General features: G+C 37.5%; 1 protein-coding gene across 1 annotated transcript in view; it reads right to left on the bottom strand.

Moving 5' to 3' along the window:
* Positions 1–15811, bottom strand: part of LOC121412976 (cytoplasmic dynein 2 heavy chain 1) — an 85428-nt gene extending 69617 nt beyond the window's left edge. The window contains exons 1-17 of the mRNA XM_041605742.1: positions 15723–15811; positions 12833–13109; positions 11648–11794; positions 10950–11112; positions 10076–10339; positions 9322–9554; positions 8535–8706; positions 7800–7950; positions 7203–7350; positions 6211–6386; positions 5084–5279; positions 4363–4623; positions 3718–3816; positions 2747–2886; positions 2043–2271; positions 1461–1588; positions 279–522 (exon numbers count right to left, since the gene is read on the bottom strand). Coding sequence (XP_041461676.1) covers positions 279–522; positions 1461–1588; positions 2043–2271; positions 2747–2886; positions 3718–3816; positions 4363–4623; positions 5084–5279; positions 6211–6386; positions 7203–7350; positions 7800–7950; positions 8535–8706; positions 9322–9554; positions 10076–10339; positions 10950–11112; positions 11648–11794; positions 12833–13033 — 2952 coding nt within the window. The 5' untranslated portion in view covers positions 13034–13109; positions 15723–15811. The remainder of the gene's footprint in view (positions 1–278; positions 523–1460; positions 1589–2042; positions 2272–2746; positions 2887–3717; positions 3817–4362; positions 4624–5083; positions 5280–6210; positions 6387–7202; positions 7351–7799; positions 7951–8534; positions 8707–9321; positions 9555–10075; positions 10340–10949; positions 11113–11647; positions 11795–12832; positions 13110–15722) is intronic.
* Between the last annotated feature and the right edge of the window lie 28 nt (positions 15812–15839).

Below are 15839 nucleotides of genomic sequence, written 5' to 3'. Positions count from 1 at the left end.
ATTATGATTTTTGGAAGCAATTTTTAATTTCTTCCTACAGAAATACAAATATCAAACTACTAGTTAATACAAAACAAAAGTTTTGACTAAACTTTTGGGCAAGCACGTACTCAGTCAAAATACAAAGTAGCAGTGTATATCAAAGAATAAGAGGTAAAATACAAACTAAGAGGAGTACAATCAGCACATTATGGTATTTACATCATACCAATTAGCATTGATTTCAAGTGTTTCATGATACACCTTGTTTGTGAATCAGAAAAATCTAGCTCCATTACCTCTGGTTTCTTAGCCTCTAGTTCAGCATGCTTTGCATTTGCATTGCCAATTTCCTCTACTGTCTGTGGCATGGTGGCCAGTGCCTCCATCCCATCCTTCAGGAACTTCTCAATCTCTGACACGCTTTCAGTGATGGATCGACGTAGTGATGACAGGAGTGAATCAAAGAGTCTCTGGATGTGATCATCGATAGTCCCCTTCACCGGAGCGGTCGACACTGTCACGCAATAGACCTTGACTTGACTGTGTAGGCAGGGTAGGAAAGATTATCGTTAGCATTAACATTCTCATCATTACATTTGATCCAACTTCTTATTTCTACTATCCTCTCTGCATGAAATTAACAGTTTGTAGCACTTTATTTGCTCAAGGATCACATTTGCAAGACATTTATATTTCAATTACATTCAATTCTTTATTCCATTTTCATTCAAAACATAATACAAAGTAATATAAAGTAATACAAATTTTACAGACGAGCATTCTTACTTCGTAAAACAAAGAACAGTATGATACTGAGCATAAATGGAAATATACTAAATTAACTTAATAAATTTACTAGATTTTGGTAAGGAATGTACATTGTTGAATGGTTTTAAAGCAATTATTTGGTGCTATCCAAATGTTAATTTAAAATCATCATTAAAAAGATAAACCCAAGTAGGGAACTAATGAACAACCCTGAAAAATAATTGTGATCTTAGTCTCGGGTTCTATGGTCTCCAAAAAAACTTGATATGATCCTTGACCACTTGACTTATTATATATTTCAAGACTGATATGATATGATAATAGTGTCAGCAAGTTAATTGGGAAACTATTCAATATAAAATAATCTTATAACTCAGAGCTCATAAGAATGCATATCCTACCTATCAATTCGCGGAGCATTGTGGCCCAGTGGATTAGTCTTCGGACTTTGAAACAGAGGGTCGTGGGTTCGAATCCCTGTTATGGCGTAATTTCCTTCGGCAAGAAATTCATCCACATTGTGCTGCACTCGACCCAGGTGAGGTGAATGGGTACCCGGCAGGAGGTATTCCTTGAACGCTTTAGCGCCTATTATTATGGCGGCTTAGCTACATCCGGGGTAATAATATGATACCAAGTATCGAAGCGCAGTTGAGAATATGCACATAGTAACTGAGCTATATAAATGGACATATTATTATTATTATTACCTTGGTAGTTTTTCTGAGTCCCTGCCTCTAGCTTTGAGAGCCTTGAAGTTTCTCTCCCAATCAGCCACAGTGTGTAGATGGGTCTCTAGAAGCTTGTCTAGATCAACAGAACCTAATACCACCCAGTCCTGATGACAAAGACGAATACAAGAAATTGCTTCATGTTCTTCTGCAGATTTCAACACTTTTTATCAATTAATGGTCCATCCTATCCCTTTTCTATAAACACTTGTTTTCTTCCTTCAACTACAAGAATTGTATTTCTCCCAGCACCCCCCCTTCTCTCTCTCCACAAGTTTTCATTTTTTCTCTGCCTATTCACTCTGCCTTCTGTATTCTATCTCCATCCATACCCCTTGCATTTGTCCTCCTTTATCACATCCAAACAAATTTTCTCATATTTTTCTTTCTCTCTTTTCACCATAAAATTCTAGACTGTGCCGTATGGAAGTTCATGTGATCATCATCATGAATATTTCAGTCCATAGTAATAGTAAATGTATTTTCATGGTAATCTTATAAAGAGCAATTTGCCAGCACATTTAATTTCACATTCAATTCAAGTTACCTAAGAGCTCTCACCTTGAATATGTCTTTGGCCTTGTCCAGCTTGCTGAAGAGGACCTCAGCCATCTTGTAGACATTGAGGAACCCTGAAGCATTCCTTTCAATGATAGCAGGATAGATGAGAGGCTCACCAGTGTCACCGATGCCTCTGAAGTGATACGGGAGACTGATGAACTTCTTCATCTCACGGTAGTACTTGGCACGGATCTCCTCGATGGGTGGTCGGAACTGGAGAGTCTGTTGTCTGTAGGTTGTAGAGATGCCGATATGGGTTGATCAGAACGAATGTTATCTTGTACAAACATGAAATATACTTGCATATCATTTCTTAGGATCTGAATACATGAATTTGTTGGAAAATTGCCATCAACGAAGATGGTGTTATAAGCAGGCCTGGTCATAAGAAACTTCAGATTTTAAGATTATACAGAAAGATATGACAGGAATTTGAGACATATTACATGTTATTTTTAATCATTCTTCATGTACTTTTGACCGGATACATCAGCTTTGATGTTTAAACTTATTTCATCACCAATTCACTATCATCACCAACTATCAACATGGAAACAATCAACATCATCATCTTCACCTTGATGATCAACATCACCCTCCTCCTCCTCCCTAATATGAGCATCATCACCACCATCATTATCAATGACATCACTACCACTGCTGTCATCATCCTCATCATCATAGATATTCATTACACATCTTACCTGTAAGTGAGCTCCACTTTAATCTCTGGTAGGTTCTCATTGAGAGCTTCCAAACCCATTTGATACTGATGCTCTAGGGCCTTGTATAACTGTCTATCCCAGTGCATCTTCCAGGACTTCATGTCTTGAGCTTTGTAACCCTACAAAATGACGTAGATGATGAAACGGGTCGTCAAACAAAGTTAATTTGAGAATATAGCCTCTGCGTCAAGTTCCTTTTCCTACGAGGAGGCGCGATAGCTCAGTTGGTAGAGCGGGGGATTCGTATTCCGGTGACCCGGGTTCCATTCCCACTTTGTGTGCTAGTGCCCTTTGGTAAGGCATTAATCCTCAGTACCAGGTCCTTCAGAGGGGACTTTAAGCCGTCGGTCCTCTGGTTGCTTGCTTACAAGCATTCATGCTTTCTTAGCAATCAGGTACAAAATCACCACCAATAACCAATTTAACAGCCAATATCCTGCACCAAAAGACCTTGGTAAGGAGAACAGCCCCTCGTACAAATGGAGCAATTTAATCTCAAATAGGAGGTAAAATATTGATCAATCCCTGCAGAGCCCAGGTTTTTTCTCTCTTTAGTGGTATTTTTGCACTGATTTTACTGAACTTCATTGTGATCTGGGGCCCGTTGCAGAAAGAGTTGCGATTAAACGCAAGCCAAAAAATCAATCGCAACGCCCAAAAATCAATCGCAAGCCAAAAAATCAATCGCAACTCCCAAATGCACGCTGTTGATTGGCTGAAAATCAAGTTGCGCATGATTTTTAGAGTTGCGACTGATTGCAACTCTTTCTGCAACGGGCCCCTGGCTTCAAAATAAAATGCTGAGCAATCACTTGCAAAAAAAAAGGCAATGGCTAATGATGAAAATCACTGAATGCAAGCATTGTTCAACATACCATCTAGAAACCAATCAGAATTGTTGATTAGAATTCAGCATTGAACTCAAATCTCTGTGTTATTGAGCTTTTTACCTGTGACTCTAGAGAAGCCATGATGCCTCTGATATCTTGAAGTCCTTCCTTCCAGCGAGGCTGCTGACGAAGTAGATCGATGGACATCAGGGAAACCACCTAGAAAAGTAAATGAAATGAAAATTAAATGAGAACTAAGAACAGAGTGATCTAGTGAAAACATGTTTTAAAGGCAATTTATCTCAATAAAAATTTAAGTTTGTTTACTATTCAAAACAATATAGTCCTCCCAATAAGCCATGAATTAGACTTTCTAAAAATTTTTGTTGGGTAATTGCCAATTCATATCTTCTTTGCATTTCTCTTTTTAATTCTGACTTTCACATGCAGTAAAATGAAAAATTCTCAATCCACTGATTATATGTAAAGTATATAAAGACTTTGATAACAAGTACACTGATTTCCACAATAACAAAAAATGATTTTTTTTTCTTTTCAGTTTCCATGTTGCAAGAGGTCCAAGATCTGTCTCAATTTCTAAACTACAATATTGTTGATGGCACAAATGAAAAGGTAATTTGACAGAAAATATTGAATGAATTATATTTGAATGATTCTCCAGATGAAAGTCAAGAATCTATCTCATTCCATCTGACTTATTTCATTCTACCTATACCATCCAGGGTCATTGCTAACAATGTGTACCTTATCAGAGACAGTATGGTGCCACTTTCTGAGTCTCCTGTTCTCAGTGGTGAGCTTCTCAGCAGCAGCCTGGAGCTTGGTGATGTATTCCTCTAGCTCCTTGGGGTTCTCCCAGGTGACCTGTACCTTGCCTTGACCCGAGTCCTTTGACCCCGTCCTAGGGTTCTTGATGATACGCTCAAAGGCAAGGGCAGACTGCAGCATCATGTTCCGTTGGCTGGGGATCATCTGCTCCGCGATGCTGTTGTGGAAGTGAGCAACCTGCTCAAAGAACATGAGATTGTCTTATAGTCTGCTCATAATTCTATCTTCTGAACCATGACAAAGGGTGTTTTACAAACATTGGCAACCAGCAAATGCATGCTTTTACCAATCAATACTAAAAACACAAGTATCAAGCTTCTACTTTCTGATTTACTTATTTATAAAAACTGATAATGTTTCCCAAGGTTAAAACAGTAACTTTGCACATATTATTTCATATACATTCATATTCATTTGTAATTTATTTTTTTTACAAGAATTACTCTTATTTTTATTATCACAAATATTATTCTTCCAGGATTCATACTTATCTAAGAATCTATCTGACCCAAGCATTTCCTTAACGAGGGAGAAAATTGAATATACCTTCCTCAGGAGAGTCAAATCCACTTTGCTCATCGATTGATATGAAAGAATGTAACATTCAGAGATTTCATGAACCCACATCAAACCATACCTGTTTGAGAATAACACCATGTTTGTAGAACTTCTGAGCAATAGCAGCTGTGTGCTGAATCTTGGCAGCTACAGGATAACCTAAGGCCTGTAGCTGTCTCACTTCTCTCATGAGTGTGACTAGTCGTTCACTGTACGAGACGATCAGCTCATTGTTCTTTGTCTCAAATTCCATAAGCCTTCCAGTCATCTGCAAGCTGGTGAATGAAGAAAAGTTTTTAGCTGGGAGTACAATGTGAGAGTTTGATTCTTTAAGCTGTTGCAGGAAGATGGGTTTAACTGAAGAAATTGTTGGCTTTTGATAATGCAATCAAAACTGCATGAACTAAAAATTAAAATCAAATTGAGTATCGATTGCAAATGGTTTAATCAGTTTCCATTTCAATACAGATCACATTTATCATCATGATTTGAAGTTGAAATTATCATCACTGATCACCTTTTCTGTGGTTATTCAATTCAAACATTTCATTATCATTAGCATTACTTTCAATGACTAAGAATCTGTTTCTACTGTTATTATAAAAATAGTTTTAAGTATACTTTTGCTACCAATACCGTCAATCTTTCATCACTACAACCACCACCATCACCATCAAAACAACACCACCATCACTATGATAAGACAAAATTACCACCACCATCAACACTTCCAACATCACCACTAGCACTATCATTACCACTGCTAAATAATAATAATAATAATAATCCGCTTTTATATGGCGCTTAATCCATCGGAACGACGTTTCTAAGCGCTTTACAGATATATTACCCCGGTCATCGGATTCAATCAGTCATTCCCGCACACAATGTGTGCACATCCTCCACTCACTGGGGAGTATTCCAGTCAGTCGCCTGTGAGGCGCACACAATACTGGACAAGCTACAATGACTTTCACATCCTACCGGGTACCCATTTAGCACCTGGGTCGAGAGTGGCAAAGTGTGGATTAACGCCTTGCCAAAGGACGCCAGACCGCGGTGGGATTCGAACACACGACCCTCTGTTTACAAGGCGAGAGTCAGAACCACTACACCACGGCTCCTCCACAAACAGTCACATTCACTACCATCACCACCACATAAACAACAACCAAGAGCACCTACATCTCACCCTACACTCCTTACCTCAGAGGTTTATTGGGGTCGCTGATGGCAGCTTGCATCTCACTAGACCAAGAATCAAACTGGTCTTGTCTCCAGTTCCTCAGCTCATCCAATAGATCACCAGCATCTCGTCTGAAGCGCCCAAACCCAGACAGATCATTCAACAGATTGTCTGCTACTTGGGAGGTCTGCTCCACCTACAACAGCAACATCCAACAATCAAATCAACTTATTTGGTAAATAGCACAATATCAATACAATGACCCTTTTTCTGAACTCGGGTTTAAATTAAACCCTGGTTTAAAGTTGTGGTTTAACTATGGGTAGCCAATTGGAGCACAAATTCCCAACAGTACACATCCAATTTATTAATTAATTTGACACTAAAATTGTTCATAATTTTCTGGGAATGATAAATGAAATATTCTGAAGTATTTTTCTTCAATTTGAAAGCAACAGGAAACAAAATATGGTGTACATAAGAGATATACAATATAAAGAGAATTTTTTGAATTTTTGGCTCCCCATAATTTTAGCACAGAGTTAGACCATGGTCTAAGTTAAACCTGATTTCAGAATACGGGCCAATATATATAAGCTTGGAATGCTGATCTACCCACATCTGAGGCCTGTTATATTAGAACATTGGTAACAAATATCAAAGATTCAAATCACATTCTTATATCTAATACATCTCTAACATCATTCAACATAAGTTATAATTAGGTACTGGTATCAGTCAAACTTGTGCAATTCAATAAATCATGTTATTCTTAGCAAGATGCAGGTTCCTGTTTTATGCTACTGAAATATGTGCCATTTGATTGGTCAAGAGCAATTCATCATAGAATATGTGTTATTGATAGGTTTCATGGAACATGGCCTATTCACTGGTACATGAGCAGATTTGACATTAGACAAAGACCTTGAGATAAGATTGCTTGCACTTCGCAATGATTGCTTGCACTTTCCTATCAGTTTGTTACATCGTTTGTTTCTTATTCATTTGTTACCTTGGCTTCTAATTGCCTGACCCAGACGATATTGTTGACCACCTCCGGGAGGTTCTTTCCCGTTGGAGGACTGCTCTCACTGGTCCTAACATTGAAGTCATCTCGGATGGCCTTGAGATAGACCTGGAGTTGACCCAGAAGCGTCTCCCTGCAAGGTCAAAGGTGAAGGCCATGCTTATCATTTGGATAAAAGGATGAAACTTTTTGTACACTTTTATTTTGAGTATCAATTTATTAACTAGGATGAAAATTTTGAAAGTAATGTACAGATGTTTCATCATTGCAACCACACATAAAGAGATTTCAAGTAGAAATAAGAACAGCTTGCAAACAATTAAATGTTTAGTTCAGCTGTTCTATAAATAGTTGTCATTTCTGCAGTGTTGTACTCCTAGAGGTTGGCCTTGGCCTCAAGGACAATTATATGACCTTGGCCTTAGACATCTATATGTTGTCCTGGCCTTAGCCTTGGGCTCAGAGATTTGAAGTCATTGGCCTTGGTCACTTGTCTTTGAACAGTCTGGCATCGGTACTGGTTTTGGCTTTCTGCACTTGCGCATGACACTGCAAGTCTGACTAATCAGCAATCGCTCTCACCTTTCAGACACTACTTCCTTGCGGACACTCTCTCTGCTGACAAGTTCCCTATACTTCTGGAATTCCCTGAGGAGCTGGTTGGGATTACCCTCAACATTTCTGAATTGAGACCTGAGCTTGACAGCGATCCTCCTCTCAGCTGGATTGATTGCTAGAGAAGTAATCAAATAACAAAAGTGAAATTAAGCAAAAATAAATATTCATCTCATCCTGCTTCAAAATATGTGAACAGCAAGTTCCAAGTATCCTTACGACAATGAATCGAAGTGTTGTGGTCCAGTAGTGATGTCTTTGCACGATGAAGTAAAAGTTGGAAAGGCGATGAGAACCCTGTTTTTGCCATAGGTGTCAAGCACAGCAGGGGTGTGAGAGTTCAGATTTTTTGTTTTGATTTTCATCTTAATTTCAACTTATTTTGGCTTCCCCCTGTACAAAATGTATGGGAGCTCTTTCTATTTCAGACTTTTTCAGTACTCTTCATCTTTTTTCAGATCTTTTTATTTGTGACCACTCACACCCCTGAAGCACAGGTACCTAGCAATTGGTCCTTAAAGTGCTCCAGCGCATTAATGATAACATTGAATATTTACTCAAATATGACACTCTTGGCAGTTATGTTGAAACCAGGAAAGAGTAATAATGGAGCAACAAAAGTGTCAAGTTCAAAAGAAATGAGTAAGATTAAATAAAAGAAACAACAATTGTCATCATAATATCCGTTTAAGGATATCATACCTCTTTCATATTGGGAGACAGCAGCCCTCCAATGCGGTTCTGTATAGGGGTTATATTGCAGTGGGTTCAGCCCGGAGAAAGCTGAAAAGACATCCTTTATTCGCACTTCTTCTTGTTCTCCTATAGATAGCAGGCGAACTACCTGTTCATGTATTGTCCTCAAAGTTGAAATCTACAGGGATGACATTTTTGGCATATTGATTTTACAATGATAATTCAAAGCTTATATAGCACTTATCAGAAGATTTAAATCAAATCAAGTGTTTTCTTATATTGATGGAATAAAATGGAATAAAAAAATAAAATGATATCTAGTGATTCTAAAGTATATCACTTGTATCTCTTTTGTAAAATATGAATCAAAATATCAGAGAGGTGTAAAATTGATTCCTATTTAATTCTATCTGATAATAGTCCATGAATCTAGATGAATTGACAATAATATCTAAATTCAATAAATTATATCATTGAGTTGAAAGTTTAAAAGTTTTTGATGATTTACAGTTGAGAATAGAGAATAATTGAGATGCTAATGACATGCAGGAACTTTTCAAACAGATCTTGTCTGATATGGTCTAAATCCTTTCACATGATTAGATCTTCAAACAGCTAGTAGATTGTCTTCTTCTTACTTACATGAAATATAGGCAGGTTTATACCATTGCAACACATAATAAACAACATTGACTGATTAGAGAAGATAACACAAATGCAATACTTTTGAAATTCTCTGTTTTATCTCAGTCATATACAACTACAGTGTAAATAAAGTATGTTAAAAACTCACTTCTTGAAGTCTCTTAGAGAGTTGGGAGAGACCCTCTGGGGTAAACTTGGCCCCATTCCAGGGGTGCACTGGATCCCTCTTCCAGAACTGTTCAGTGAGTTTCTCGCAGCTAGAGATCCACTTGTCACAGATGGAGATACCACTCAGCAAGGCCTGCTTGACCTTATGGAAGGGGTCAAGCCAAAGGTCAAAGGCTCCAAGCTTGCGTTGGATGAAGCGACCAAATGCACTTCCTGACAGGAATGAATGTAGGTGAACATGTTATGATTGTTGATTCCAATATAAATACCATCAATAGTAAACAAACATCTTTAACAATGTTACTGTTTGTATGAATTTGAAGTACAGAGTATTAATCCATACTCTATATCTGAACTTTAAAACAATTTTGAATAACAGACTTAAACATGATCTGGAAAGAGCTGAAGGAAGAAAAGCATACTTTTCAATTCAACATTATATTACCGGAATACCTTGTAATTATTTATTAATACCACACCCAGATAGTGTAAGAGTGAAATTAATAGATTTACAATCCTTTCCTACAATAAATTATATTACAATCACTCTCAAATTAACTCTCTGCAAGGGATATGAATCCATGTATTTAGGCAATCATTTCTTAATGATAGGAGTCAAATGATAAAATGATAAGAATTGCATTCCTACAAAAATGAATAATAATAACAAAATTTCTTCTAATCAACTATACACAAATGACAATCAACGCTTATGTATATTGTACTTCACTGACCTATGACCTCTAACAAGTGGGCCATCCTCTTCTCAGGGTAAGGGTCGAATTCTCCCTGCTTCCAGACATCATCCACTGCATCCTGGGTAGTCTCCACCAGCTCCTGGCCCTCCTCCAGGGACAAGGTGTCCAGGACATCAAACTCCCTGGAGACGGTCTCAAAGAAGGAGAGGAAGTGTTCTGCTCGTTCCTTGGCATCTTGGTTGCGACCGGACATGGCCACTTCCGACCAGTGCTGGAACTCATCCGATGGGGTCAAGATACCTAACAGGGCCAAATATAACATGGTGTAAATCAAATGGTAGAAATGTTTTCAAAGAAATAATCATTGTTGTCTTCTTAGAGGTACTGTGGCTAAGTGGCTAAGACTTTGAACCACAAGGTCCGGGTTCAATCCCACTGCAGCATGTGTGTCCTTTGGCAAGGCGTCTCTCTACATTCGCCACTCTCCACCCAGGTGTAGTAAATGGGTTACTGGTAAGAAGGAATTCCTTGAATGCTTGAGCGTCCGATTCGTGTAGCCGTGCTAAATCCGGGTAATAGTATGCAGCGCTTAGAAATATTTGTATTTAACACAATAGAAATGTTGCATATTATTATTATTATTGAAATCAATCAGTAGTCAATGAAGTTTCACCTTAAAAAGAAACTTATCATACTTATTTTTCCTATCTATTTACAACATTAATATTGAATTGCATTTATTGACAGAGTATTTTGGTGAAAACACTTAATTGCAAGTTAATTACGCAACAATTACATTCTTGATTGACTAATCAACCCAATAATGAAATGATTATCCAAATGTCGATATTTAAAACATATTCAGTCTTGAGAGTCATGCATAATTCATGAAAAGGCCGTAGAGACTAACCAGCAAAGTCCTCGTCCCCTCGTTTGACTGGTCCGCCTTGTGATGGGTCCTGTTTCCGGACCAGGCTCTTGAGACCAGCCCTGAGCTCACTTAGTAGACTCTGTAGCTTTGGGTTAAAGGAACGGTTGTACTTCTCATCCTCAATAAGCAATGGTGCAAACACCTGGGAAGGAAATATGGTTGATGATTAAAGGGAATTGACATGTAATCATCGTACAAAATTTGACAACCTTTGTTGAACGGCTAAGAAAGAAATTGTGGACACAGGCCGTTTGAAGAGAAATAAGAAGTACACTTGCCAAAGACATGTAGCAATATAAGCAAATAATTTCTTTTTAATTGAATACTGATAGTGTACATGACAAAAAATTTTAATTTGGAGCCTTATAATATATATCGAAAAGGAATATCATGTTTGCCTTTTGCCAGTGAATCTGTTACTTTAATGGTTTTGATTGAAGTTTCCAAAAATAGCTAAGTAACCACTGTTGTAAGTTTTATGTAATGATGCCCACATCAAATAAAAATGATTTTCACCAAAGGGATATCGATTTGAAAAATGTGTGTTACAAAGAAAACTTTAACAGCCTGCCATATTTTTTTACTACGATTCTCTTCCTACAAATTACAAATATGAAATTACAAATATTGCACTCCCCATTCCTAATGCTAATCATTATACTTGGCAATTCACTAACCTTGTCTACTGCATGAAATAGTGCCCCAACAGGAGAGTCCATCATGGAGACGGTCAAGATGCTTGACTGGACATTATCAGCTGAGATCACATCCGGACGCAACTTGAAAAAAGCGATCACCTTCTCTCCGCTGTCACTTGGATCAACCTGGGGTATGATAGAAATGTCAGTGGTCAACTAATGTTCGGGGTGGGGTGGGGATATTTGACAGCTTGAATAATTTTGTGCAAGCTACACACCAATCAAATCCTAAAATATTTCAATTCAACTGTCTTAGCATTGATTTAACCAATCAATGACTTCCCCCTACACCCTGCTAAGAAAATGATAACAAAATACATCAAAATGACAGGTGGTGTCATCAAAAATTATATTTTCCGGGATGAATTTCATTCACTATTACAAGCATTGTAAAATTCTTGGTGGTGGGCTCCAGTCTTCCTAAATAAGTGAAAAATCAGTAGTCATCTGGATTGATCCGGGGGGGGGGGGGGGGCCACTTCCATTCATGAGTGGATACCATGCACGACCATGGGGTCTCGAAAAGCACCTTAAACACGTAATTTCCATATTCTGAAAATGCACCCCTTAACAAGTATTGGCTTGTGAAACCCTACCCTTAACAAGTATTGGAAACAAAACGATACTCTTGGCAAATATTCCCTGAAATGAGCCCCTAAACAAGTACAGGAATGTTTTATTGTTACGGGTCCTTTGGTCGTCGGTTTTACCTTATTCGGTTTAGTACGACCCCACCTTCTACACCTCGCGCAAATCGGACTCTAAACACAAAGTGTTGGGGTAAAAAGGACATCCTTCATAAAACATTTTAATTTTGTTTTATCATCCCCGCAAATTCGACCCTAAACACGTAATTTTCCTAGCGAAATAGATACCCTTTTTTCATTATTTTTGTGTTTTTGACACCATTATCACGTTACGTACGTAACGTGCCCTATCGTGAAAAAGACATCCTTTTTACGTGTTTTTTTGGTCGCGCATGGTATCCACTCGTCAATGTAAGTGGCCCCCCCCCCCCCCCCCCCCCCCGGGGGATTGATTTTCATTTCATAACTACCTACCACAGGACCAAAATAATAAATACTCTTAATGATACTAAATATACCTCTATCACATTCCTGTTTTATATTTTACAAATTACATAAATGTTTTTGCTTCAATCACCTTATTTGACAAATAGACTTTCTTGTTCCCTCCAGAGCTGTTAAGCTTTGCTGAGAGGACTGAGCAGTTGCCATCATCCAGAAAGTTATTCAGCTCCCTGGCTGAGTAGAGGCTAGTAATGGCATCATCTTTGGTCGGGAGACCCAGCTGTGATCCACAAGATGACAGCAGATATTCCTTACGGGCATCCTCAGCCGGCATTATGAACCTTTTGACTTGGTTTGGAGCTTACAGATTCACTTCAAATTCAGCATTTTTGTTAATTCATTTCTTAAATCTGTTGATATGTAAAAGGAACAGGAATTTTTAAATTTATATGTGAAGTAAGAAGAAAATAAGATGAAAGTCAGAAGTAAATTGTTTTCACTATTTACCAATTATTCTTTAAACATCATAGATTCAAATTTACAATTTACGTGTAGATGTTTTTATTACTGAAATTGGCCATTCAGGAAAAAACAAAATCTAATTATCAGTATTGAGAATTGTCTTAAGGGAGCATTGGAACAAATTATTGAAAATAAAAAAGTTTTTTAATATTGAAAACATTTTTTGTTACAACCCTGATTGCAAAGGAAAACAAACCAAAATAAGTTATCTGTTCTCAATGTAAAATCCCTGTTAATATCTTGAAAACATGACTCAGGACTTTCATTTGGTAAGTAATAGTGCCTGAGTATATACTGTAACAATGTGTTTGGTGTATGTTATGGTGATTGATTGTGCTGGCTTGTAAGTTTCACATATCAAATCACAGCACATGTTGAATTTAGGGTGCTTTACTCTAAAAAGTGCAAACTTTCTTTTCAGTTAACTTTTAATCCAAAATGGCGATCGGGAATGCAAATTAATTGCGCATGGTTTGTGCGCAATACGTGTTTGCCATTTTGGATTCGGCGGTGAATTACGTGTGGGGTACTGCGAACCGGTTTCAAATTTTGAGACGTTTACGTCATTTATAATGACATATTAAATTTTAGTATTTGTGAAATAATCATTTTTATCTATAAATTGTTCTTCAAAACGGCATCGCTAATCAGATGTACGTCAAAACAAAGCGGTTCAAGGGTCAGGCTGTATTGTATATGCTTGGTTGACAAACGGATCAAGGGATTTACAGGAGATTGGTCTGGTAAGAAATGTCTCATTTTTACCATTTATATTGAAATAATTTTTATCCCTTTATACGCATTAGGCGCATCAAGGTTCATAGATAAATAAAATTCAATCCTACAAACCGATTTCACCCTCTAACTATGGATTTCCTAGGGAAATCCATCTTTGTTTACATGTGTCTCTTGTACATATATGGCCAGCGGTTCAAGACTCCATGATGAAGAAGTATATGTTAAAATATTTTTAAAAACATCATCATGGAGTCCTCAAGACTTCTAATATAAATCTCGTACTAGTGTGAGTTATTGTCATATTCCTAATCAGCATGTTACGAGGTGAGGTACATGTAATCCTGTTGACCTTGATCTCTTCATCTGAAATTACAGTCCTAACCTAAACTTGTTCATGGCTTGCAATTTGCATGTATTGTCAATGTCAGTCAGTCAGTGTCAACTGTCATTTGTCTAATCTTATAATCTTAATCAACTTGTCTTGGTTGCCAGAAAATGTTAAGATGTTGCTACTAGGGAGACCGCAAGATTTTTCTTTCTCATCAACCATTTTATTAAACTGATTTTTTCAGAAGTTAATGAAAATTGTGAAAAATATAAATCTACCAAATTTCAGAGTAATCCATGAATCTGTTTTTGAGTAATAAACAAATGAATTTCGATTGAAATTCCACCAATTGCTCCCAATAGGCTCTGTAGTATAATTTGTCACAACACACACACAGCTGAAACACACAAGTCACAACCACACACAGAGTGCAGATATTTTGTGTGCAGTTTTGCATTGGGCTTTCTGGAGTAGTGGGGAAGTTTTTTTAAATCATTTCAGTCACTTGATCCTAAAAAAAGGTGAAAAATGAGTATTTCCATTGGATTTGCCATTATAAAATAATCAATACTACGAAAACCTGTTAGTTTACAAAAATATGGTATATTATTCACGAGATACATTACAAGACTTTGAACTTCCTTTTTTAATGCTACATCAAAATTATTGTAGTAGTAGCCAAATTTATGTAAACTGGGTATGTTCTTTGGAGCGTTTTCTTCTCTTTAATTTGATACCAAAATCATTAAATTTGGATAACAAGATCATATGTCAGAAATGCGTTGAACTTTTTGCCTCAAATTCAAAACCATGGCATGACCATTTTTGGCTGTGTATTAAATGCATTGAAAAGGGCGAAATTTGTGCTGTTTGCACTTGCAGTCACCCAAAATAAAAATGACCCTCATATTAATCTAGTCACTGCCTACCCTAGCACTCAGGGCCAAATCGTGGTTTTGGGAACCACTCGTAGATTTGTGTATGCGCACTTGTGTACAAAGTGAATGGAGGTGGAAATAAGGAACCCTGCGTGTGACTGAATAAAGCGCTGCTGTGTGAAGTGAACGGTGGTTCCCTATATCACGATAATGCCGCACTCAGCGACCACTCATGAGGAAAATGTATTCACTGACCTCCATAATATTATAAGCTTTAATCCACACAACCGCACCTCATCATGCTCATACAATTAATTTACTCGCAACAATCCAAGAATGTGCAGTCCCACACGTACATTTTCGTGTCCTTTTATCAAAAGCGGTTGCCAGGGATCCGCGTTCCGTATCTATGTGCAATATTTGCTATTATGTATAATCCCATCAGCTTTTCAAATACAATAAAATACATCTTAAAAGCTCATTTGATATTTATAGTTCGAAAAGTACGTCCTTAGCTGATAAACATGGAAAATAATAATGAAATTATGCGCCCTTACCTGATCACAAATACATTAATCGGCGATGAAATACAGGAATGTCTTCTGCAATTGCACTGTCAATATCCAAGCTTTCTATTGGCCAAATCTTTGAGGCGCTGCACCTTGACCAATCAC

Source organism: Lytechinus variegatus, chromosome 1, assembly GCF_018143015.1.
Source record: "Lytechinus variegatus isolate NC3 chromosome 1, Lvar_3.0, whole genome shotgun sequence".
NCBI classification, from domain to species: Eukaryota; Metazoa; Echinodermata; class Echinoidea; order Temnopleuroida; family Toxopneustidae; genus Lytechinus; species Lytechinus variegatus.
The sequence above is the reverse complement of the archived record's forward strand: the minus strand, read 5'-3'. Positions and strand labels throughout refer to the sequence as shown.